At 39.8% G+C, this 25,416-nt stretch overlaps 1 protein-coding gene across 12 annotated transcripts in view; it reads left to right on the forward strand.

Moving 5' to 3' along the window:
• Nucleotides 1–25,416, forward strand: part of LOC109480936 (focal adhesion kinase 1-like) — a 44,758-nt gene that overhangs the window by 4,861 nt on the left and 14,481 nt on the right. For 6 of the 12 annotated variants that reach the window (XM_019783345.1, XM_019783350.1, XM_019783351.1 and 3 more), the window contains exons 2-15: nucleotides 3,404–3,563; nucleotides 4,342–4,517; nucleotides 5,595–5,682; nucleotides 6,646–6,725; nucleotides 7,194–7,256; nucleotides 7,555–7,750; nucleotides 8,101–8,178; nucleotides 8,513–8,617; nucleotides 8,942–9,056; nucleotides 12,308–12,344; nucleotides 12,985–13,052; nucleotides 13,813–13,848; nucleotides 14,886–14,939; nucleotides 23,846–23,943. In XM_019783345.1, coding sequence (XP_019638904.1) covers nucleotides 3,477–3,563; nucleotides 4,342–4,517; nucleotides 5,595–5,682; nucleotides 6,646–6,725; nucleotides 7,194–7,256; nucleotides 7,555–7,750; nucleotides 8,101–8,178; nucleotides 8,513–8,617; nucleotides 8,942–9,056; nucleotides 12,308–12,344; nucleotides 12,985–13,052; nucleotides 13,813–13,848; nucleotides 14,886–14,939; nucleotides 23,846–23,943 — 1,281 coding nt within the window. In that variant the 5' untranslated portion in view covers nucleotides 3,404–3,476. Of the gene's footprint in view, nucleotides 1–2,854; nucleotides 3,078–3,403; nucleotides 3,564–4,341; nucleotides 4,518–5,594; nucleotides 5,683–6,645; nucleotides 6,726–7,193; nucleotides 7,257–7,554; nucleotides 7,751–8,100; nucleotides 8,179–8,512; nucleotides 8,618–8,941; nucleotides 9,057–12,307; nucleotides 12,345–12,984; nucleotides 13,053–13,812; nucleotides 13,849–14,885; nucleotides 14,940–23,845; nucleotides 23,944–25,416 lie in introns of those variants that run through there. The other 6 variants (XM_019783353.1, XM_019783356.1, XM_019783347.1 and 3 more) reach the window with 5 other exon arrangements.

Genomic DNA, 25,416 nt, shown 5'->3' on the forward strand with positions numbered 1-25,416 from the left:
AGCATATGTAAGTGAACAACAGAAATACATCCAACAACAAATAAGCATTATTAGAGAGGCAGGGGAAAACCAACAACCAGCTCTTGCCTGGCAAACAGTAAACGATATCAGTGGAAGAAAGCGATCGTCCCAAGCAAAACTCAAGGCATCAAGCCAGGAAGAGAGATTACAGAAATGGAAAGAACATTTTGAGAATCTATTAGGAAAGGCCCCGGTTATCAAGAACATACCAGTACAGAGAATCATAGAGGAAGAGCTTTCTATTAGAAAAGGACTTTTCACAGAAGATGAGCTGGAGGAAGCACTTAAGAAACAGAAGGGCAACAAAGCAGCAGGCTTAGATGAAGTGCCCCCAGAGGTGTGGAAGTCAGGACACTTCAACGATATCCTACTAATGTGTTGCAACGGCATGTACAAGCAAAGTCTGATCAAAGGATGGACAGAAGGATGTATTCTACCTTTCCCAAAGAAAGGGGACCTGTCACTTGCGTCCAACTATAGGGGCATCACACTCATGCCTACCGCAGCAAAAATATACAACACCATGCTTCGAAATCGTATACAACCTGTAATGGAAAAAGTGCTGCGTGCCAATCAAAATGGTTTCAGGCAACATAGGTCAACACTAGGGCAGATCTTGATAGTGCGGAGAATTATAGAAGGGGTGAAAGCAAAGAATCTTGAAGCAGTTCTGCTGTTCGTAGACTTCTCAAAAGCTTTCGATTCTTTACATAGGGGAAAAATGGCAGAGATACTGGGAGCGTACGGTATTCCAGATGAAACGATTAACGCTGTCATGATGATGTACAAGCTGACCAGATCGATGGTGCGCTCGCCGGATGGTGATACAGATTTCTTTACCATACAAGCAGGAGTGTTACAAGGAGACACCCTGGCTCCTTTTCTGTTCATTATAGCCCTAGACTATGTTTTGCGCACTTCTGTAGACCTCCATGCAGACTATGGCTTCACCCTACAAACAGCAGAAGTAGAGACACCCCGCCAAAAAGATCACGGACGCGGACTACGCGGACGATCTTGCACTACTGGCTGACTGGATCTCTGGTGCAGAGAGACTGCTGCATGCACTAGAAGAGGCAGCCTCTGGGATTGGCCTCTATGTAAATGCCAAGAAAACTGAATTCATTTGCTTCAACCAGAGTGGCATGATCAGCACCCTGAATGGAACCCGATTAAAAGAAGTAAAACAGTTTAGCTACCTGGGAAGCGATATCTCATCCACAGAAAAAGATGTGCTAATCCGTATAGCAAAAGCATGGAGTGCGCTACAAGAACTGAGAGAAATATGGAAATCTTCTCTACCTGACAACACGAAAAGAAACTTCTTTAGAGCGGTGGTAGAGTCAGTACTGCTGTATGGGTCACCAACATGGACTTTGACAAAGAAGCTGGAAAAAAGGCTAGATGGAACTTACACACGGATGCTACGTGCAGTATTGAACAAGACATGGCAGCAACATCCTACTAAGGAGGAGCTCTACGGAGACATTCCAGCTGTGTCTGAGCTCATCAGACAGCGGAGAACAGGTTTCGCAGGACATGTCTACAGAAATAAGGCTGAGCTAGCTAGTGAACTGATCCTGTGGGAGCCCAAACAAGGGCATTCTAAACCTGGGCGTCCTCGTATGACGTACATAGACCTGCTGGCTGCTGATGTGGGTCTTCCAAAGGAGTACCTGGCGAGCGCCATGACGGACAAAGTGGACTGGCGAGAGAGGGTTTGGGACCGGGAACTACAACTCCCGACATGATGATGATGATGATGTCCAAAGTGATACATTGCTACAAAATGATGAAACGGTGCCGACATGCCAACAACGGACACACGTCTTTGTTTGTAAACTTTAATACTTGTGCCATGAAAAGGACTAATTAAGTTTATATTTGACTTTCTTAATTAGCAGTAATTGCAGACAAGTGGACAGAGAAAATTAAACCATGTACAGTAATGGTCTTGAAAAGACATAGCGTTTCTCCAATGAAAACATAGGGAAACCAGACCCAGTGTCTTCTCACCACACTGCAATATAAACATGACCTTCCCTTGTCCTGGTAACATGCTGAGATGGACAAAACAGGACGTATGTATTGATGGTTTCAATTCTTTTAATTTTTAAAAGTACAGTACGACTGTAGTGAGTGTAGATCTATAAGTTTTGGTATATTTATTTTGTCCACGATAATATTCTGAGGTTCAAAGTCAAATGTCATTGGATCATTATGCATTTTTCTCCGCTTCAAGTTGACTTCAAGGCGCTTCTAAGTATTGCTCACACAAAATTGCATTCAGATGTCAAAATAATGTCCCAAGCTTGTATTGGCATTAGTGTCAGTGTAATCTACACAGAGATGAAATGTTGTGTATATATAGGAAAAGTTATGTTGTTGAGTTTCCATGAAAAACGTTGTCCAGTCCACAACCAAAATATACATGTACTTTCTAGCTGAGGACTTGTCCTATGAATTTGGCTGGTGTGTTTACAGATGTTAACATTCTCAAGATGGTTGCTCCAGCCTGAAGTAACCCCATGCCCCCAGTTATTTTTGTAGGTCCCCTGTTTGCCCCACAACTGGCTATCGGATTCAGTACGACTTTCCTACATGAAACAGGAGAGGGACTGAGTATAATATATTTGTCAGAAGCGCAAGAGTAAGTAGAAAAACAAACAGGCAGAAACAAAGTTGGTTGAAAGGGTGGAAAAGGCATGTATGGGAAGGCATGTATGGGACACGAAAGTTCAAAGAGCAAAGAATGTTCAGCCTTCACCCCCCAACAACTCAAATGGCTTGTCCTATGATTGCCCTTTACTTGATTAGCTGTAGTTGGGACTGAGGCCAGGTCACCCCTTTATGGCAGTGGGACAATCCTTCTGGGATGTGGAGTCCAATTTGTCTGCGTGGTCAGACTTGGAGGAGGATTTTGTAGTGAAAGTTGATCCGACAGTGTTGAGGACAGGCCATGTTGGCAAAGATGTTGATAGAAAACAAATTGCAGGTCTGGACATGGATGTGGGATCATGTACCCTGCCAAAGTAGGTTGAATACACAAGATGTAGGTGGGTGGGTGTTGTATCCCTGAAAATAACTAGAATTCTGTTCAGCTAGTTAAGTATGGAGCTGTCTGTTTGGTATGTTAGTTATTAATATAAATCGTTGTATGTATGGAGTCAGGACCTTAAGTATCATACGTACATGTATACATAAACTCATGTCTTCTTTAAATTAAATGTTTGTTCGATACTAGTATTGCACAATTTGCTTTTTTCACTGTCACCTCAAGTACAATATTCCCTTGTAATTTGAACCTGTTTTGAAATATTCTTATGTAATTCATACATTAGCAATATTGAATGAGTTTTCTGTTGTTTTGTTTTTTCCACAGGTCCCCTGTTGACCCCAATGGCAGCTGACTGAAGCAGGAGCAGTATAGCACACACAGACGACACCCTGGAGTCATGGCTAGCGAGAGATTAACTCTGAGGGTCTTCCTACCCAACGGGACCTTCAACTCGGTCAAGTACAATGATGGCACAGACGTTAAGGTACAGAAGTGAATATTGTGCACTGAATCATGTCTACTACAAATACTAGTATATACCCGGTAATGTCAGTGGTAGAGCTGCTCCAGAAAAACAAGTCTTCTTGTGCAAATCTTCCTGAGCAATTTTTCTGAATACATTTTGTTATACTAGTAGTATAATACTACATGTACTTTTAAGCACCAAGCTTTGCTATGTAGACCAATGATAATCATGTATCTTTCTACATGTACATTTCGTTACAGTTGTACCAACATTAAGTCAACAACAGTACAGGCTGTGTTAATAAAAACATGGCAGTAACAGTATGTAGATCTCAAGGCCAATCTCTTTGCATTGCCTGTAGCACAGGCACAGAACTGGTTAGACATGCTGCAGGCATGTTAGAAACTGGGCGTTGCTATAATTGAGCAGTTTTGTGCCAAGTTGTATTCAGCAACTTTCACTGGTCCTCTGTATAACACAATGGAACAGAATCTATACCTTTTCATGTTTGTCTCCACTTGTATGATTTCAACATACAAGTAGTCATGATACAGTATCATGTTATAAACCCACAAAACAGAAAGATTATGGCTCTCCCAAAGCAATGAAGCAAAGGTGCTCCACCTCTACCCAAAATCCTACGTAGCTCCTCTGCCAAAATACTCAAAATCTAGTTTTCTCTAAATGACAATTTTTTTTTGTGACATCTACCAATTAGAAAACTCTCCCCTGAAAATTTATGGGGAAACCCCTGAAGACATACACAGAGTCTCTGATATTGTCTCCATCTTCCCAGAATATAATCCATGTTGTGGTTGGTCGGCTGGCGGCCGGTACGCGGGAGTACGAAGCCTGCTACGCCATGAGGATCAACCACACGCAGTCGGAGGAGACGTACTGGTTAAATCCGGACATGGCCATCAGCGAGGTCAGCGAGCTCTACTGGAACATCCACCCTGCAACAGAATGGAGGTAAGGGCTTCTGCAACTAGCATGTCGACAGAATGTACTGGGTCTGTGCGAAACCCTGATTTTTTTCACCGTTTTCGTCTGTTGCATCAGACTTTTGCCTGTTGCAGGTGATATCAATCCCAGCACAACATCCAGCTTAAATACAACCTTATATGAGCTTAGTAAGACCACACTGGCTTACTGTTCTTGGATTAGAAGAGATAATGCTGACCTTGAAGATCAACATGTACATTGTAAGCAGATCTGAGGAGAAAGTCTTACCTTGGTATACCCTGTCTCAGGAAATCAATTTAAAGGTGTCTCTGCAGACTTTTGTTTTTGTCTTTATTTCTTACTTAATTGTCACCTTCAAATGTATGAGAACAAAGAAATAAATTGTGTAGCACACCTGAAACCTCGTAAAGAAGTTTTTAACATTGCAGAAAAAATATCAACAGTTTTCAGCTTGAAGCTTTACTCAAAGAATACTGTAGAAATAGAGGAAAACATTTCCAGCCCTGTAATACCGAAATGTTTGGTCTTGAAAGGCCAGATGTTCTTGATATCACCTACAGGTACCTATTACCCATGCAAATGGGAATAACATTCCACGGCAGCTTTAAGTTCCTGTAATTTCAAGAACTAGCAAAGTGTGACTTCCTGCACCAGGTCAGGCTTGATATCAAGCAGGAAGTTAACCAATCCAGAAATATCTGGGAGAAGTTGAAAAATAAACAGTGTTTAGAGTTGCGATGTATTTCATCTAGAGTATCATAGTTCATCTGGACTATCATTTAAAAACAATGTTGCAGAAATGGCATTAGATTTGAATAGAAATTATGCTAGTACTGCACACGTATATTGCATTACATCTTGCTATCGAGGGTGATACATTCATGGACAAAAAAGCACTTGAAAGTGTCTTAAAAAGTGTTGTTGTTTTTGCCTGTTATCTATGTAAAAGTGTTGATACAATATCCAAGTTATATGTCCTTACAAACTGATTGAGTATTGCGTGTGTTATTTCATGTTTATTCTCTATTCTAAACTCCTTGCTTGAAAGCACACTGAGGAAAGTCTCATGTTTGTTCCCTGTAGATTCGAGCTGCGGATTCGGTTTATCCCCAGAAGTTATAAGGATCTGCTGGAGAGAGACAGAGTCACTTTCTTCTTCCTGTATGATCAGGTAAGGACCAGAGGGAAGGAGTTGGTTATTTTGATACTACAGGTGAGATTTGTCAAAGTACAAGGTGGACATTTTTAACTGGTAACTTATTAGCAGGAATGTCCCATGGAAACATGGGCCCAAATTTACAAGGTTGGTATCATGATTTACATTTATACCTGTGCAACTCAAGACATTTACCTATGCTAGTGTAAGTCCATCAGTGTCAACTTTTCGATAAAAAGACAATATTTTATCCACAAAAACATGCCTCTTACATGTGCATGTTGATGCACATTCTTGACATATTTTCCAGCCCTGATTGCTAAGCCCCCACCTGTCTAGCTGATAACACTCCGTCCTATTACAGCCGAACTCTGCCCATCTAGAAAGACTGTGATCCTGTTTGTGACCCCCGCTGTCACTCAGGGAACCAATCCTGTCCCAGGCTGGACTGTCTGGCCCGAATACGTCCCAGCCAATTTTAGTCAAGTCCTGGAAACTGTGTTCACTTAACCAAAACACTAGGACGGCATTGTCTGATGACTGTAGATATATCACACTCAGTGTATGTACGATAATGTACAAGCTTAAGGCTCCCTGAAACATCAGTGCTTGTGACATGTTATGCATTGTGAGAATAGTGTGATACTTACGTTTGTATTTAACATGATTCCCATGCTGTGGAAAGCATTTATTTTAAGATAAGATAAGAAATGCATCATACCTGCTATATATATGTGTGCATTGTACATGTATCATATAAGAATCTTCAATTTGTATATCTTTCTAGGTATTGCCTCCTAAAATCTTCATGTAATGTACCGTAGTACATACTTGAAAATACAAAACTATAAAAAATAACAAATAATTTTTTTCATTTTCTCAATAAATTTTCTCTTCATCATATATTTCTTTGTGCACAAAGAGTTTGTAACAAATCCTTGGCAAGGAATAAACTTTCCATTTGTTTGCTTCCAAAAGGTACGCACAGACTACATGAATGAGCTGGCCGATACCATAGACCAAGACGAGGCGATCAGACTGGGCTGTCTGGAGATCAGGTCAGGCTGTGTCTCACGGATACTCTTTATTGAACAACCTGCCAAATATCTGTAGAAACCTAGAAACAAACCTTCACTGTAGTGATTGTTGACTACATGTATCTGCTTGATTGACAGCTACAGTATAACAACTTTAGGGAAACATATTGTTTTTGCTCTGTTACTTCTTCTTCTGACCTGGTCAATGACCAGACTGTCTCTCTCCATGGTAACATGTTGGGTTACATAATGTTGCAATTTTATTGTAGGAGGGATTTAGACTCCTGTCACCATATATGTGAATGTGTTTGAGTAAGAATTAACAGAGCAGACCATATGCGAAGGTAAACATCATGTAATTGCTTTGCAAATGTTACCTTTCTAGTTACTGTAGATTTTAGATGGGTGTGGAGTTTACACCCTAGCATATCTGTGTGATTTACCTTTTGCTTCCCGTCTTACCTGATGTTGTGTTTGTCCATGTTACAGGAGACTGTTCAAGGATATGCCGGAGAGAGCACTGGACAAGAAGGCAAATTTTGAGTACCTAGAGTAAGTTTTCACCTACCTTTCCTAATGTTTAGTGCTGGCATGTATTTGTTTGGTTGTTTTTGTTGGTGACATTATTGTGTTATTCATGTTGGAGGGATGATACACCTAAATCCTGGATCTGCAGTACCACTACCAGTCAATAGGGGGCATTCCAGCTTCATGAATTGTCACCAAATAGAGCACTGTGACTTTATGGAAGTTGCTATTAATACAAATGGTTCAACAGTTACCTTAATCTTCACTTGATTATGATTTGCATAGTACTAAAAACCTACCTACATGTCTCCATGTTCTTTAGGAAAGAGCTGGGACTGAAAAGATTCTTCCCGAAGTCAGTCTTGGAGACGGTCAAACCCAAGAACATGAGGAAGCTGATTCACCAGAACTTCAAAGACTATGAATCCATGACAGAAGAGGAGTGTGTGTTCAAGTTCTTTGGGCTTATCTACAGATTCCACAGATATGACCAGGAGAAGTTCAAGTGTGCACTAGGGGTGAGTCAGAGAGTACATGTATAGTCATCTTGAACAAAGTTTTTACTTTTATGTATACTTTCAAATATTCTGCCACTGGTTGTTTTTTTAGAAGTGTGTTCAAAGTATGCACCAGGACATTTGTCTCATCCTTCTATGATAGAGTGTGAAGTGTATTGAATATCACTGCCACAAAGATGCTGTCCAAAGACATGGAAATTTCATAAAACAAACATATTGTTTGTCAATTCCACGAAAACAAACATATTGTTTTTGAATCTAGTATGTGTGGCCTTACCCACTTATTATTAGATATGGGTTTTATTCCCCATGGTGTGATGATTTTTACAGTTTGAATTTTGCGCTTACAGAAAGGATGGAGTGTCTCAGTAGAACTAGTGATTGGACCAGATGTGTGTATCAGCTACACTACAGACAAGGGAGCAGCTGTGAGTACTCCAGACTAGTGCATTCTATCCTAAGAATAGACTTTATGTCAGTCTCCCACTCAGACATGTTTAATTAGACCATCCTTCCATGGATAATCATAAAGCTACTCATCATATGAAACAAAAGTTTGTTACATACTGTATTTGACATGGCTGATCTACCCAGGTGTATCTGGACTTTGTCAGTACAAGGTGATGTGAAAATACTGCACTAGATTCAATGTTATGTAAAGCCCTAATATCTGTAGTTCATATCAGGATATTCATTACAGATGTTTTGATATGTTTGAAATAAATAGCTTCTAAGCACATTTTTCCTGTCAATATTTTGTAGCCCAATCAGCTGGCAGACTTTGCCCAGGTTCACTCCATCAAGACCACGACTGTTGAGCCTGAGAAGAAGGGATCTCTACAGCTGGAGATCTTTGGTGCCAGCGAGGTCAGTACAGGCCATGTTCCAGTAGTATGTCTTCTGATTTACTGTGTACAATGAGTCACTTTTGGCCCATTATATAGTAGTGTAATGTTTGTGTAGTGTGTAAGTTGAATGCATTATTTGTTTCCCTGTACATTTGCAATTTTGATCAGGACCAATAGGTGGCATTGCTGTACCACTAGACATATGGCAGGCATATGATAGCTGTACTGTATTCATAGCTTGGTAGCAAAAGCAACTTTTAGACTTTTAAAAAGGCACATCATATTTGATATTAAGATAATCTGACAGTGTGTGACCATCAGTTTTCATTGTTTTTTTCCCCAGACGCTGACCATCACGACACCCTCCCTGGCCATAGCAGAGGACATGGCTAACCTGGTGGATGGGTACTGTAAGCTGACCCACAACAGCACCACTTCCCTCATCACCCGACCAAACGGTCAGCACTTCCCTGCTGTTTTATCAACTTTTTGGGGATCATTTGCATCATACGAGATTCACTTCTCTCTTTTGCACTATTCTAACTTGGTAGGCAACCAATTCAAAGTTGATATCAGCGCTTCCTGATGGAAACGATGCATCGTTTGATGCAACATTTTACAATGTAACTTGTAAGCAGCTTTCAAATTTTTTTTCGTAGTATTATGATAAACAGTAACAGGCTGGGCAATAGTACTTTTCAATGTATAATCTACAATTATGACTATCTAATACCTGTCTCTTCTTTGCAAGCCTTTGCTTTGTAAGATGTATGCTGCTTTTTCTTTATTGTTCTTTGTAACATTGCCACATGCTTCCACATAAATATTACACTCAATCTTACGTGATCATGTCATTTACATACACTGTTGCTCCCATACGTATGTACCTTTCTTTCATCACTCTCAAAACCATCACAGCCTTTCCTTGTCATTTGTACTGTTTGTAGTGATGTGTTGGTGTTACACTGAAGGTGTGTCTCTTTTTTCTCTCTCTCTGTCTGTTTGCCTATTCCCTCCCTGTAGCCTTCCATATATTCCAAGCCGGTAAGCGGAGATTGTCTGCTTCCCGGCAATCCTTAACCAAGTACCTCCAGAAACAGTGGCAGAAATTTCTAGGTTTTTCACATCTCATTTTTCTTTTCAAGTACTCACTAAGTAGAAATTTACAAGTCATTTTTGGAGTATACATGTAGGGGTCCAGGTTTCATTTCACCTTTACTGTAAGTTTCTTCATGTTGCTTTCTTTGTTGTACAGTAGCTTTTACTTTTCACTTCAGCTTCTGTCTCTACATCATCTATGTGCTTGCTTTCTTAGGTAGATGACTAATGCGATTGACTGCTCATCTGTATGTATCTGTAGCCATCTTTGTAGGACTCAGTTGTTACTACAGGATGCTATTAAATGCAATAATTTATGTCTTACTGCAAGTATGCATATGTAGTTACAGTCAAACCTGTACTAGCGGTCACCTTTGTATAGTGGTCACTCGGCCATAGCGGTCAGTTTTTGCCGGTCCCTTGAATTTTTCCCATTGACGTAAGCATTAAGAATCGTGTCTATAGCGGTCACTGTTCAACGCGGTCAGCGGTCACCCCATTCCGGTCCCGCCGGCATGTCAACACCGCCGATAGCGGTCGCGGCTGGCCGTAACCCGCTAAGCACCACGGCCGTAACACCACCCCACCTCGGGCTACGACCGTTATGAGCCTTGTGATAATTTTCCGATCGCTACATTACTAAAATGTGAACTGAAAATTAGACTCCATATGTGTATGAAATAAAGGAAAACTGACTTTTGACACAAAGTTTCTGCGGTCGCGGGTGTCTTTGATATCTGCGTTTTCCCCAACACCAGTGCCGTGCGTGCCGCATGGAGCTTTCAATGGACTCGGCCGCTCGGCGAAGATTACGGCAAATTATCTTTACAAAAAAAACTTAAGAATATCCATATTTGGTTTCTCGATTCCTTGAAATGCGTAGATATGTGCATAGCTTCCGTTTTTCATGGGCATAATTAAAGAAATTTGGCTCGAAAATGCGTTTCGTATTTTTCCAAGATGGCGCATGTAAGCTGCAGAGGGAGGTCAATTGGGGTCATCGGAAGACTCTACTGTTATGGAGGTAGATACACCGAGTTTTATTTAACTTCATTAGCGTCAAATGACGTAATTACATTATGAAAACATTTGAAATACATTACTACAATTAATTTTAGATGTAAATTTAACACTGTAGTGGATATTTTAGAAAAGATATAAGTCTGAAAGGAGAAAATTTTCTGTTGACTACCACATTGGCATAATGGTAGAGGCAGACAACCCACGCGGGGAGAAACCCAAGCCGTAAACAAAGGAGAGTTTTCGCTAAGTTTTCATGTTCAAAAACGGAAAGTAACTGGCAACTGACGAACAATTATTTTGCTGTTAACTAAATAGACAGCATCTTGGTACAAAATAACTTATTTACGTGGTTGGAATTCGCTGTGGCGTATGTCGGTCGCGCGAAGCAAGTGTTCACCAAAGAACAAAAACATGGCGATGTCGTTCTCTTCCACTTTTCGACTAACAACAACAACTACTAGTAACGTGGCGATTGCGGAGAAACGATGGCGAAAGCGGAAAGACGGACGCCAAACTTATTCCAAAAGGTGGAAGTGATTCGACTGGCAGAGAGAGTGAGAAGAAATCGTCGAAAGCTGAGCTTAGATTAAATGATTTTGCAGTCGATAGAAATTTGTTTGGAGTTGAAAGTTTGTTGCTTGATTTGCTTTCTTTTCTTTAGCCACATGTAGTACTAGTATGTACACAAGAACAGTAAATGACAACCAGTGATTTTGTATGTTTTAAATTATGTGAATGGTTTCATTGTCCCAGAATAGATTAACTGAATATGTTGAGTGTATGTATCTTTGATGTCAAGTTAATGTTTCCATGCAATATTTCTGTATTTCTTTTTTTTTTCAAGCAAGTACAAAATAAAGTACAACTAAAGCAAAAGAACAACAAATTATTGAACTAACACATGTACATATAAAAGGGGTTTACCTTTGCAAATGTATGTATTCATATGTTTCAGAATAAAGACATCACTGTTGGTACTCAAAGCATGTGTCCCTTTTTTGGGGGGGGGGTCAACTAACCGGCTGTTTCTCTATAGTGGTCACCTGGCCATAGTGGTCAAATTTGGCCAGTCCCTTGAGTGACCACTATAGGCAGGTTTGACTGTATTTAAAAGATTACAGATAGCATGCCACTTGAGTGCCTTTAGAGTGAAAAGGTGTGTAGATCCTAACTAGGTTTTGTTTAACTCCAAACTAGTATAATTTGCACACAAGTATGTATCACACTTTAGAGTCTCTTTTTTTGCCATAAAAAGCAAAAAAAGTCAATGAAAGAAAGCTTGAATCCTTCCCTCTACTGACTTACAATGAAGAGTGCATAATTGATAAGTGCAGGTACAGGACAGGGTTAGTTTCCATGTCAGTTTATTCCTATAATTTATCTCAGGACAACTTCTGCTCCTCTCCCCTTCCTGTACTGATCTTCTAGTTTGTGAAAACAGGTTTTGCTCCCATTGTAACACTCACTCACTCATTATTTGTACATCAGGCTCACTGGAAACCTAAATCTAATCGGGTAGCATCTTAGTTCTTTGATGTGTAAGCATCTTGAGTCGGCTGATACGGATGTATCCTGTGGTTTCTTACAGATAGCAGAAGAGCTCTTCCTGTTCCTCCTGGAATGAAGTGAGTATGCATGTCACCCCTGTTTTCTTGATAGACTCATCCAACAGCGAGCTTCATACTGGCTGTTTGGGTTGATGCCACCTCTTCTGAAGGGGTGGTAGAGTAATTCAGAATTTATATCAATGATTCAAAGATTGTTTAGATAAGGTAGCTTGGGGGAAATATTTTCCCAGCACGATGCAGGAATATGATCCCCTCCTACAAGCAGTGACCCTCCCTGTAAACTGTGACACCTTAGATGACCATCATGATTCACCTGAGGTGTCAAGAGCTTCTGAGTATGCTTTTTATTGGGTACTGATTAATGATGCAGCTGCAGACAGTGTTATTGTATTGTTACTGCCAAGACTAAACTAATCAGCCATATTGGTGTAGTTTTAAATGTTTTATTAAACATAGGATTACTCATACAATGTACATGTATTTGCAGTTAGATATTCTGGATAGTAGCCTTACAGTTTTGTAAATATTCTGGATAAGTAGCCTTAGACTTTTGCTAATTCCTTCAGTCAAAATCTGCACATTACGTGTAGGTACCAGTTGATATTACTATTCTTGTTTAGTCCTGTGAAAACCTTGTTGCAGAAGATTTTAGAAGACTGTACTTGAGTTAACTGTTGATTTGTGCTTTCGTCCTTAGCAACGCACCGAATGGCAGAGAGAGCAGAAAAAGTGATGCTTCCAGCAAGAAAGGTTCCCTGGTCTCAGGTGAGTTAAGTCATTCATAAACGTTAAGAGCATATTGTATCCATTTCTTATTGACCAGCTGAAGATTATTTGGATTTTCCAAATTCATAGACATTCCCAATTTGAAAGTACCATTGCTTCTCCAATGATTCGATGAATCCTAACAATTGTTAAAATAAAATAATTTTTGTTACTACCCCCGGTATACATGTACATTACAAGAGATATCGGTAGAAGACAGTTGTTGGAAGTTCTCTTGATCTAGCTTCCTGCTGTTGTAATGTCCGTGTATACAGTATGCATTTTGATCCCTGTTCTTAACCCTTTCCCCTACTCTCTCAAACTTACCCCCATGCTTACTGGGATAGGTACATACTGTAAGTAAAACACTTCTGTCAAATTTTCTATACTGTCTACTAGTATCTGTGTATTCTATACCTTAATATTGTGTATCTGTCTCTGTTATAGGGCTATTGTATGTCATCTTGCTATCATCCACCTGAAGAAATTATGAGTTATTGATTTAACATTGTACACATGTATATAATGCGCTGTTGAATACTTGACAACTTCTGGGATTGATATAAGAAGTACAGTAGAATTTTGGGATGAGGGAAATATTTGATGCCTTTGTACTGTACATACTGTAATAGCCAAAGTCAAAGCTATCTTTGGAGTTGACTATCTCTAGACCAGTTCCTGTTCTCTCTGATCCTCCTGTATTAAACCTTGCTGTGTCTGTGCCTCTTGTCTCTGTGCTGCTGCCTGTCGGACCTGCTAGTGGCTACCATGACAACCACTGATGACGAAGATGAGGGTAAACTGTTCTGTCTCTGCTGTGCATGTCACTTCATGTTCAAGATATTCTCACATATCAGATTCACTTCTCTACCCCACTACTTTTTTTTTACAAAATCTATAAAAAAATTGTGTCCCTTCCTCCAACATGATATTTTCTCTTTGATGAGAAATTTAAAAACTGAGACAGGTATTTTCTATTTCTGTATGCCTGTGTCATTTTAGTCTAAGGCATTTACCAATTCCTTCCGACATGATAACTCAAGGAAAATGTTGAAGACTTCTTTCTTTCACTGTACATCTAGATACTCCCTGTGGAGATGATATTGTACTATTTTTATTACATTATTTTGTATTACCTTACTTGCTAATTAGACACATCCTTGTGCTGAAGAAAAGTTATCTTTTATGTTATGTTTTTTTGTGTTTTGCTTTTTCGGGTTTGTATGTGGATGATTAAAGCGTCTTGGAATATGTTGGAATATCTTGGACTGTGGCTTTTAGTGTCATGTTGATGAAAACTAACACACAACATCACATGTGCACAACATGAATGTTGTACCTGCAACAAAGACAAACATGTACATGTACAACCTTGATCTGTGTTGTTGAGCACATTTCTACTGGCTGTGCACAGTATTACACATACACTGTAATGAGGTGATACCATGGGCAAAGAGGGGAAGAAGCCTGCACTAAGAAACAGAATCTGTGGGAACTATGTAATATAAACTATATGATACTGTATATGTCATGAATGTGCTCAGCAAGTACTCAGAATGTTTTAGAAGTTACAGTGACTAAACACATGTCTGTCTTCTGTTGCATGTACATTGTGTTCTGTTGGGTGATGTGACTAATTTTATCACAAAGGTTAGATATGTAACTATATAACATTCTATATGACATGTTCACGTTGCTATAGTCAAGTTTGTTTAGAAAAGGTCTTGAGTATCAATGTTACTATTAAAATGATACCAGCTATTTCTGATTAGATCCAAGTATTTTTTAGATAAAACTAGTGCAGAGCTTGACTGTTTATTTCCCATTGTACAGAATCTGATGACTATGCAGAGATTGTGGATGATGATGACTACTCCATGCCAGCTAGTAAGTGACTTCTTTTCTTTGTGTTCCTACCAAAATATTTAAAACTTTTCCAGATCTTACAGAAGCAATTCTATCAGTCATTCTTACTTATGTTTACACATATCACTGTGGCTGTTAAACCTTCTTAAAGTTGCCCTAACCAAGTGATCATGAGACCAAGTAGAGTGAATTCAATGAAGCTAAATGATTTTCCATGCAGCAGTATTGCCCTTTTGTCCCGTAATCCAGCTTTATGTTGCTCTCCAGTTAACTTATTCTTGTTGGCTTCTCAATGAAGCTATCTGCCATTGTCAGCTGGTGGTAGGCTGGGTATAATTGTAAATCATCAGTGAAAAGAAGACTTCCCCACACAGTTCTTAACAATAATCTGTGGAGGTTTAGCTGGATTGAGCCAGGCTCCAACAGGGGAAGAATCTTTTGTGTCTGTGGGCTAAGCACCGGCATCCTTTCTGTCACTAACCTGATTAAAGCATCCATTTGGGTCGGAGATAGATTCTAACAAAGATGTTGGGGTGCCCCTGCTTTCTGATCAGAACAATGCTCTTTTTCCCTACCCCATGAAGCAGGTAATGGCATTAAAATGGATTCACCATGCTCACCATTAATCATGAAGCTAATTAGAGGGATAGCCCCGATCAGGACATATATTGGATATGGAGAATGGGCAGAGTAGCATTTTCCTAGATAGGTCTTGCGATATATATGATATACATTTTGTACATGTATACATATATAGTATTGTATTGATGCTCCCTGTGTTGTGTTTCTAAGCATAGTAAATTTTATATTAATTATATTTGTAGTTCTGACAAAGGAGCCACTTACAAGTACATGTGCATGAATCTAGATTTTCAAAGCATCAATTGCAGCAACTGAGTGACCATTAAAATCACTAAAGGGTGCCAATCATTACTTTTGGACCTTTTCCTAGAATGGCTTTGCAAACAACTGATACTGTGTCTCAAGGTCACTTGGGCATCAGGCCAAAAATCCTTGTGGTAGGGAAGATATGTGGGAAGTACAATGTAGGTGTGTCTAGAAGTTAGGGTACATGTCAATGGCTGACATTCAATACAGTAGGTTGCTTTCAGTATGTTTTTGCCAGGGTGAAGTCCCAAGGAAAGTACCACTTGTTTGTTCACCCCCTTGCTCATTCGAAGTACTGTATGAGTTGCACCCTGCAAATCCATATACATATAACCACCTTACCCATTGGCTTAAGGCTAAAAAGCAAATTATGCCTATTTCCCATCCCCATATATTAGTAAAGGCACTTGAGTGTCATAAATTACTTTTTTGTAAAATTGTTATTCAAAGCTAAGAACATATTATATATATTATAAAGTTACTTAAAGTTCACAAAACACAGTACAGTTTGAAGAAATTACCAGCTTTTATTGTTAACACAGATATACAAATTAGGAGTTGATGATCATATAGCACATATATGTCATACAACATCCCCACATTGCAGGAAATGACATCATGTAATAAGACTGTCTTCCTGTGTTTGTTCTGATGTTTCAGTTGCTGAATCATATACTTGTACTGCTGACTCCTCATTGTTTACTCAGACATACATCAAGTCATGGCAGATTGACTAGATTAATTGTATAACGGGGGGTGCCCTAATTCCGACCTATGTTCCATGCAAACGCACAGACCTTTGGTAATAGTTTATCTGACCAAAAACCCGCGCAACATGAGATATAATATTGACAGATAAAGATCACAACGATTAAAACTGCACAGCTGTGTATTTCACTTGAGTGTAGCGCCTTGCACCGAAGCGTAATGGCTCACGAAACGCACGGCAGTTTTTTTGTCATTTTGCCGGTGGAACGTTCTATCGCAACAGGGGTGCCCTAATTCCGACCTAGTGTTTAACACAGGTCGATCTGAGAAGAGAGTTTAGAAATTATAATACACAAATTATGACTAAAACAATCTACAACTGTTTTCTGTCCCAAACAAGTCCTCTTTTTACGATTACGCGACTTGCTCCAAAGTGGCTGTTTGAAAAGCAAAACCTGCATTTTTGACACGCTCGTCAACCCCCGAACAAGCGTCGAATTCACACAGATTTTTCACTCGTCTGTTGTCGGAGTGTAGGAACTAAAACAAAATTTGTGAGATTACCGATATCAACACAAAAACATTGTCCATTCTTGTGGTTATTTTTAGGCACGTGCTCCCATGCATAACGCCGCAACAAGGATTTTTCAAACTAGTTCGGTATTAGGGATGGGTCGGAATTAGGGCACCCCCCGTTACCCTTTGTAGTTGTCTCTGTTTTTCTCTTGTTTATTCACCAACTTGGATGAGATTTAAAATGGGATGTCCTTCCCATGTCATGTACATTAAATGTTTTCTATGTAGATGACACAGGGAAAAGTTTTTGAATTGAGATGTGTAATTAAGGCTAAGGCCACACCAATTTATTTCCTTGGTTAACGGATTCGCCGCTTCGTTTTTTTGCAAAAATGAAATAAAAATAAAAAAAACAGAACAAAAATCCATACTCTCGGGTCCCGAATTGGGGGCCCCAAAATCCACCCAGTACGTTGTAATTTTTAAAAATTTGGGCATAGTTAACAGCGTTAAAAATACATTGCTTCAAGGCAGAAACATTTTTCTGAGTGCAATTTGTTCGGAAAGCTAGGTTGTCTCTTCAAAAAGTTCGTCAAATTCTTTTGATATAGAACTCGCCCCCCACCCCCTTTGCACATGTCACCTTTCATGGGACAAAACTTCACTGACGACAAACCTACGGCAGATTTACTAAGTCATCGTGCCTGTAACAACATATCATCTTTCTTTTAGATATATATTATATTTAGGAACACGTACTCGTATTGTGTCGGAAACGTGCTGCTAGTAACGGGCGTTAAAAGTGATCGGCCGAACGTAACTCGGCCTGGGCGGCACATGCACACACACCTTCAAAACGATCTTTTTTCCAGGGAATATGTAAAAATAACACGACATAACAATGTATTCTGGCATCACAAACTGTATTACTCTCAAAAAGTACAAAATCCTACCACAAACATGGGAATTTGGCAAAGTAAAAAGTCCTCCATGCACGTAAGCAGGCTCACGTAAGTCCATTCACTAAAGCAACTGTTTCTCACGGTCGGAAGAGTCCACTTCGAGTAGGGGGAAATAGGTCCTTTTAATTACAGAAATTACTCCGTGAAAACATGTGCATGTGGCATTCTAACAAAGTTACATCTTATTTGGATACCTATAAACAGGAGAACAATTGCAAATAATGCATCAATTATTACATCTACATTTTTAATAAAATGTTCCCCTTACAATAAACAATCCCATACATCAAAGACTTTATAGTGAAACCCTAGACCATTGAATTTGTGGCAACTTCAAGAGTGTGTCAATGTGGCTATTCGTTTGAATTATGGCTATGTATAATGTAGCTGTAGCATACATTATGCAAGTGTATAATGGGAAATATAAAATGGATAGTATTTGGGAATTGGGGGAAAGATAAAAAAAGAAATAAAATATCTGTTAAAGTGGTTAATTTTCCAATAACTTTTAAACATTCCTGGAAATTTGTCTAAAGCAAATATTTAGGATATTGTAAATTTCAAGCTCTAAATAACTTCCATATCAGCCAGACACAATAGAATTCCCATCCCAGTGGTAAGCTGTGTGCCCTGAACTCTAAGAAAACAACAGATCTGAACAGAGCACCCTGATTTAAACCACTCTTTGGAACTTTGAAAGATGAATAAAAGTGAAACCAGTTGGATCGGAGTCTTGTCAACTGAAAGTTTGTTGTTCATACAGTAAAGATGTGTATCTTGCAAAATAATATGAATAATTCTAAAAGGATGTAAGAGAAGTTGCTCATGTAGCAATGGTCCTTTCAATTCAATAAGTGTCCAATATAATGTCTTATATATCATTTTGTAACTTAACTTAATGGATTGCTTACTACATGGCTGTATGGCAGGTACTCTCAAATTTTTATTTTATTTTTTTTCGCCCGCCCGCTCCATTTTTTTCTAAAAAAATCCGTTAACCAAGAAATTAAATTGGTGTGGCCTAATTAGATTGAAGAAATTTGATTTCATACTTATATTGTATTGCATGAGTTAATGCATACACAAAAAAGTCATAGTTGTAGTTCATTTTCTTTATGAGGTGTTTCATGGAAATGTTAAATGTCAGTAAGAATGTCAAAGTCAACATTCTGCTCTGGTCTATAAAGATCATGAGATAAGTTAAGTGCCTTTATCCAGCACTGTACTGTAAACTGTTACAGTATCTTTCAAGTTTGTCCCAGCTGATCCCACATAAGCTCCTGGCCCCAATCCAGTACCACACAGTCTCCCTGCCTTTGCTTCCTTGCTTTGTGTGGACACTGGCCAACTTGTTGATCAGGACTCCCTGGCACTGCCCGCCCTCTGCTTGGCTACAGTCCCAACCTGCCTCAGATTCTGTCAAAATAGGGATCTAGGTCACTCTGTGCAAGAGAATGTCCCTTTATTTGTCAGCTGTTGTGTTCCATTTAGGGAACCTCCAGTACTTTTCTATAGGGGGAGGGATGATATGGGGGAAAATCCTGTTACCATGGTGACAGACAATTGTGTAGTACCCCGATTCTGAAAGCTAGAATTCTTCAAGCTTCAATGGTGGGGATAATCGCTTACAGTGCTTAGTCCTGATATATTATAGATAAAGCTGAAGAACCAAAACAGAATCAATGTGTCTGGTTTTACGAAAATTTAAAGAATGCAGGTTGTTTTACTGTTTTGCATGGCATCTGTTACTAAAACTTCTTTCAACATCTTGTGCTATGGCTGTCCAACATATAGATATGAATGTGATCTCCATGTCATTATGATGTAAACAACATAATCCCTGAAACAAGTATACACCAACAAAGGAGACTGATAGCTTCATATTTGTGTAAATTAAATGATAAGTTTGTCTCCCAACTCCATCCTTTGACAAGTTCAGAGTATTAAACCTTCCACACACAGGTCCATAATGTACTGACCCTGTCCTCAGGAATGGACTATGGAGTACCCAATGTAAGACAGCTGTACAAATGTCCCCACACAGTACCCAACTGTACACAGCCTGGCATCTATAATGTGGCATATTTCCTATGGCTTGCAAGCTACCATAGCACTGTATTCATGTAGATTCTGTACATCTCCAGATTGTGTAAATTGGGTCCCTTTCTCTCCTAATAAAGTTGTTTTTATCATCAAGTCTCCAGTTAGTTTACAAGAGACTGTTGAAAGTTTGTACTCTATTAAACCAAGGAGCTTTCCTTGATTAAACTTTATCTCTATAATAGGCAGAGGTTTATGTTAGTGTTGACTATAGGTTGCTATTGACTGAAATGATATCTCCCCTCAACCTCTGTGGTTTCACATGTAGTAGTTGATTTACAGGTCATGACAACTTTTGATGGAGTCAAGGATGGCCTCATTCCATATTTGGCACAACCCTCCTGGTGTCATGACCTCTGGAAGATTCCATGTTCCTTGATATCAAGGGGTGGAGCAGGAAGTTGGAGACGTGATCAACTTTTGAGTCTTTGCTCTCTTTAAAGGATACATAGTATGGAGAAAAATTGAAGAATTGAAAGTTGATTGATGCTAGCAATTTTCTTTGATAGCATTTGTCAGAAAAAGCACTTTTTAGGTCCTTCTCTCCTCCCCACAGTTGTATAGATGAAGCGTACCCTGCTCCCCTGGGTAGATGATAGTATACACTAGACACAGGGGGTCTCAGCTTTTGGCTCCCCTGAAAAAGAGTTCAGTTGGGCCTGTTTAGGGGCAGGGCTGACAGGATGGAGTGGCTTCGAAGGAGAAGTAGTCGCCGACGGAAAGGTACCGACAGTGTGCATAATCCTACTGTAGTGTCACAGATACCTGACTATTGTGGTGTGTTTTGAGCAGCAGTTTGATAAACATTTCCGTCTGTTGTGGCTTGGGTGGTGTCCTGTGATGCTCTCCGGTTCGTTCCCTGCAAAGTTGTGCCAGGCACAAGCAGGGTCCGTCCCCTGAGCAGAGCTGGCTGTGTCCTGTCTGTCTTCCCGGACACAGGGTAGACTTGGGAGATGCCTCACTAGCCGTGGAATGTTTCAGGTGCTTAGGAATTGTTATTTCACTGAAACTTAAGTATTTTTGGTTCAAAAATTTTATCAGTTGCTATGAAGGAAAGCAGATTGCTGTATATATCTGACACTAGAGAGTAGTGTATGGGAGCATTTGATTTTACCCTTGATGTTTTCGTTTCTGTGTTTGGCCAAGATAGTTGACAGCTAATGAGAATGATAACTTTGTTTTGGTGAGCTTATCCTATTGTACTATTTGTAGAGTTAAAATAATCCAGAAAGATTTACTTGGATTAAATGTAAATTATCACCCTTATCAGTGAAAATTATTTTTCTTGTTGTCAACTTGATTAATGTGTTTGTAGGAAGTGTAAACTTAGCAGGATTCATGATGATTTGCAGTATTTGTCTTCCCATATATTTCCATCAAACAGTTTTCCTAGTCTGGGACAAAACCAGGTTGATTTCTGTGAGAAATTCAACATTAGGGGCAGATAAAATTGACATTTTTATACAATTTCTATGCCTTTTTTGAATGTTAGAAATGTTAGTACAACAAGCAATTCCACTTTCTTTCTTTCACCCTGTAAATGTTATTTGTTGGACAGTATAGATGAGTACTAGTACATCTTCACAGAAACTCTGCCTAAATTTGTGTGTATAACATGGATGAGAGAGAGCTATGTTCCTGCCAGCACTCTGTGGTTTACTAGAAGGTAGTAAGTGAAACAGGAGAAGCCGCTCAGTGGAGACTAAGGCCTCGTTCATGATTGAAATGTGTTCCGGTTTGGCCACGATCCGAATCGAAACGGAATATATTTTTGGCCATTTTTGCGTCCGTGATTCAAAACTTGAACCCACACTGGAAACGGTTTCACACCTCGAATTGACTTGCATTTCATATGTATATCACAATTTCTTTGAATATTTCCTGAAAACCCGGCTCGTAAGGCGGAGAGTTTACGCCTGTCCGGGCGAGTGGTCGCTCGTTCCCGACTCATGTCCTCCCCATGGCATAGGCTGTGCCCCGGACGCATCTGGCGCAAACCCCCACGGTCCGCCGCCCCAACGTCCCCGTTGGGCTACCACTCGCCCTCACGCCCAGGGTAGGTTCTAGTACACACAATCCAGTTTCCTCTGGATCTCCTGATTTACCCAAGTCAATATCGGAATTCGAAGTCCCGTTTCCTCAGTCGACCAGTAATTAGAACTCGATGTCAAGATTGTACGATTCAAGTAGAATTTTCGGCAGTACAAGCCACTGCGCCGCAAACTATGACCGACCGTGGCCCCCACGTACCCGGGAGTACAGAGTCGAACCGGAACGATTCGCATCCGCGCGTTCATGATTACAATTCTACGAATGCGAATCGTATCGTATCGTTTCAGACCACCTCGCGAGGTGGTTCAGAATAAATCGCAACGGAACCGGTTTGGAGCGTTCATGTTCCTAAATGAATCGATTTATTTTTTTAAATCGAATTGATTCGCAACAGATATCCAATCATGAACGAGGCCTAAACAGAGTCTCTATCCTGCTGAGACACCAAACATGTCAAACTTCTTTCACTCAGACTACTGCGAACTACGTTAATTTATTTCTTCCAGAAATCACGCAAGTTGTCTGTAACTGAAAATTCAGCATTTCGTCTATAAATCTCTCCTGAAAATTCTTTCTGTCAGAAAAATTAAGTTAGGATTTGTGCCATATGGATAACTGAAACCTGTATAACGGTCCTTGGCAATGCACCCAGGCATGTTTACATAATGTGGGGCACAGTATTCATGTCATTGGCCTGTGAAAATCCTGTCAAAGAAAGGACACCTCTGACTGTTTATTGTTATGTTTACAATTGTACCCACCACGTTTATATGTTGTGGCTTACAACAGGCTCAAGTAACTACCAGTGCAGGGAAGGGCACAGGGTACAGCAACTCACACATTGGCCTGAACTCAAATACAGCTCTCCTGGCACACTTGTCATTACTCACACTAAATGAGGTCCTTCCTAGAAGTGCTGTGATTGACACAAACTCAAGGACCACATTGCAAGGAGAGGAAGTTTTCTGGTAACAGACTTAATCAAGTTAACTGAGCCCTTGTCCTGGCAACCTGCAGAAGTTCAGTTCGACAGTTAACCAAAACAGTGATTTCCGAGAATGTTGTGTTTGCAAGATAGAAATGTGAGATACTGTTTTGCTGGAAACCTTGACTCTTGTAGTTGAGACATCTGTCTTGGAGTTGACTTTGAACTTGGATGTTTTTAAAAGGCTATAGTCACAGTACCACCCAGCTTGAAGAAATATATATAATATATTTGTCTTTACAAGTAACTGCTTGGGTGAGGATAAGAATGTACATACATGTAGAACATGGATTATAGCTCTCTCCTGCCTGTATGCCATCCTAGCTAGTCAGTGAAATTTTACCAAAAATAGTCTACTACAAGTACTAGTACCCACCAGCTCAATGGACAGTTCAAATTATTTTCAGATAGAACAATTTAATGTTGCTTAAAAGTCCTTTGTTTTCATCCCTGTAGCAGTGGCTGTTGCTCAAAGAATTTGAATAAAAGTACTCCTTTTCTTTTTACTCTACTCTAGATGTATATCTGTGTTCAGAGCATTGATAAATTTTGCTCTTCAACTTGTTGTTGCTACTCTGTTACCATGTAGCCTTCAGAAAGTGTATCATATGGTACTGTGATTTATAAAAAATATCAAGGTGTGAAGAAACATGTTGTATCAAGTTTCTGTTTTGATTGACATCTTACTCAAACTTGTGTTTTTTATCTTTCACCAGCAAAAGACTACGAGATTGCGAGGGACAAAATCGTCCTTGGTGCAATAATCGGAGAGGGTCAGTTTGGAGATGTGCATAGAGGAGTCTACAAATCCAAGGTAACAACAAGCTTTCTTATCATCTAACAGCTGAAGGAACAATCATGTTTCTGTTTTCTAGATTGGGAAGGGCTGTAGTATGTCTTTGTACAGGTACTGCTGGGAACATGTGGAAACACTTTGGATGGTTAATCTGACAATGTCTTATTTCATTAACTTTGACAGACTTCTGAAGTAGAAACAAAAGTCACTATTGTTCTCTTATGGAGAGAAAGTGCTTTTGGGACTGCCAGGCTGATACCATCCAGTATTGTCTTTTTGACCTCAAGTGATTTATCATCAAAGATAGGAATGGCAGATATCATGTAGACTTTGGAGGAATTATGTAGGTGAAGGTTAGACATCCAGGTAATAAGATATGCCAAAAAACAGTTATTCAAGCACCTGGATATGATTTTGGAAAATGACTGTTTCTAAAATCATGTCCAGTTGCTTGAGTAAATGTTTTTGGCACATTGGAGGAACCGTTCCAACAACTTGAACAAATTTTTGTAGGTGAGGATAGAAAGATCTTGTTATTCCAATAAGTCTCCCAAAGCCTTTCCAGACTGACTTGACTTCTAAACAGAACTCCCAATCTCAGCACAACATCTGGCAGGGTCATGAGGTGACTTTGAACTCCAAACGGAAGATGGTGGGGCATCGTTTGTGTAAGTTACCCTGCTGGGACCCTTATGTGGGACCCCATCAGCTGAGAAGGAAGCTGGTGATTTGTGGACCATGAAGCCACTGCCATCAAAAAAACACTGCACATACGTACAGGAAATCATCTACTTACTCTGTCATCAAAGAAAGCAAATAAACACCCATTATAGACTAACATCCACTCAATTTGCAACCTTATATAATTTATGGCTATTGTAGTTTGAGATATTTAATGCTGTGGAACATACAAGTTATAGCCCATGTGCCAGACTGCTTCCAGGGCCCACACAGGCCAGCTCCAGGGCCAGCATGCCCCCAAGGAAATTATACCACAGCCCCCCTCAGTTAGCATATCTACTGACCAGACTAGCAATCATGGCAGAAAATCTGGTATTGAGATCCATTTCCTGGAGGTTTACCAACATTCTGATTAAAACTATGCGGAGATGATGTGGAACATGTGGCATGCTTCACCACGATTTGAAACACTGCAGTGGAGGTACATGAATGTCATACTTTAGGGTGTTTCCTTGGCGGAGCCACTATCAGGTTGGTAACCTTGTCTGCTGCTGGCACTTTGCCTGTGTTAGCTTTGGATTAAAGTCCTAATGTTCCTACCATGGTTACCCCTGAGGGGGTGGGGGTATGTATTTGAGACTTAGTCGCTAAGAGAAAATATTTGATTTCTCCCTCCTTTCAGCTAAGTGAACAAACTCTGCTCATTTCCAGTCGGTACATTGTTTAAAAACTTGTTTATGAGTAGTCTGTAGAGGAAATATCACTGTGACACCAAATGCTGAGTTATGAACTGTCAAGTCCCAACATACA

This window comes from Branchiostoma belcheri, unplaced genomic scaffold, assembly GCF_001625305.1.
Source record: "Branchiostoma belcheri isolate BF01 breed outbred unplaced genomic scaffold, Haploidv18h27 scaffold53, whole genome shotgun sequence".
In the NCBI taxonomy this organism is placed as follows: Eukaryota; Metazoa; Chordata; class Leptocardii; order Amphioxiformes; family Branchiostomatidae; genus Branchiostoma; species Branchiostoma belcheri.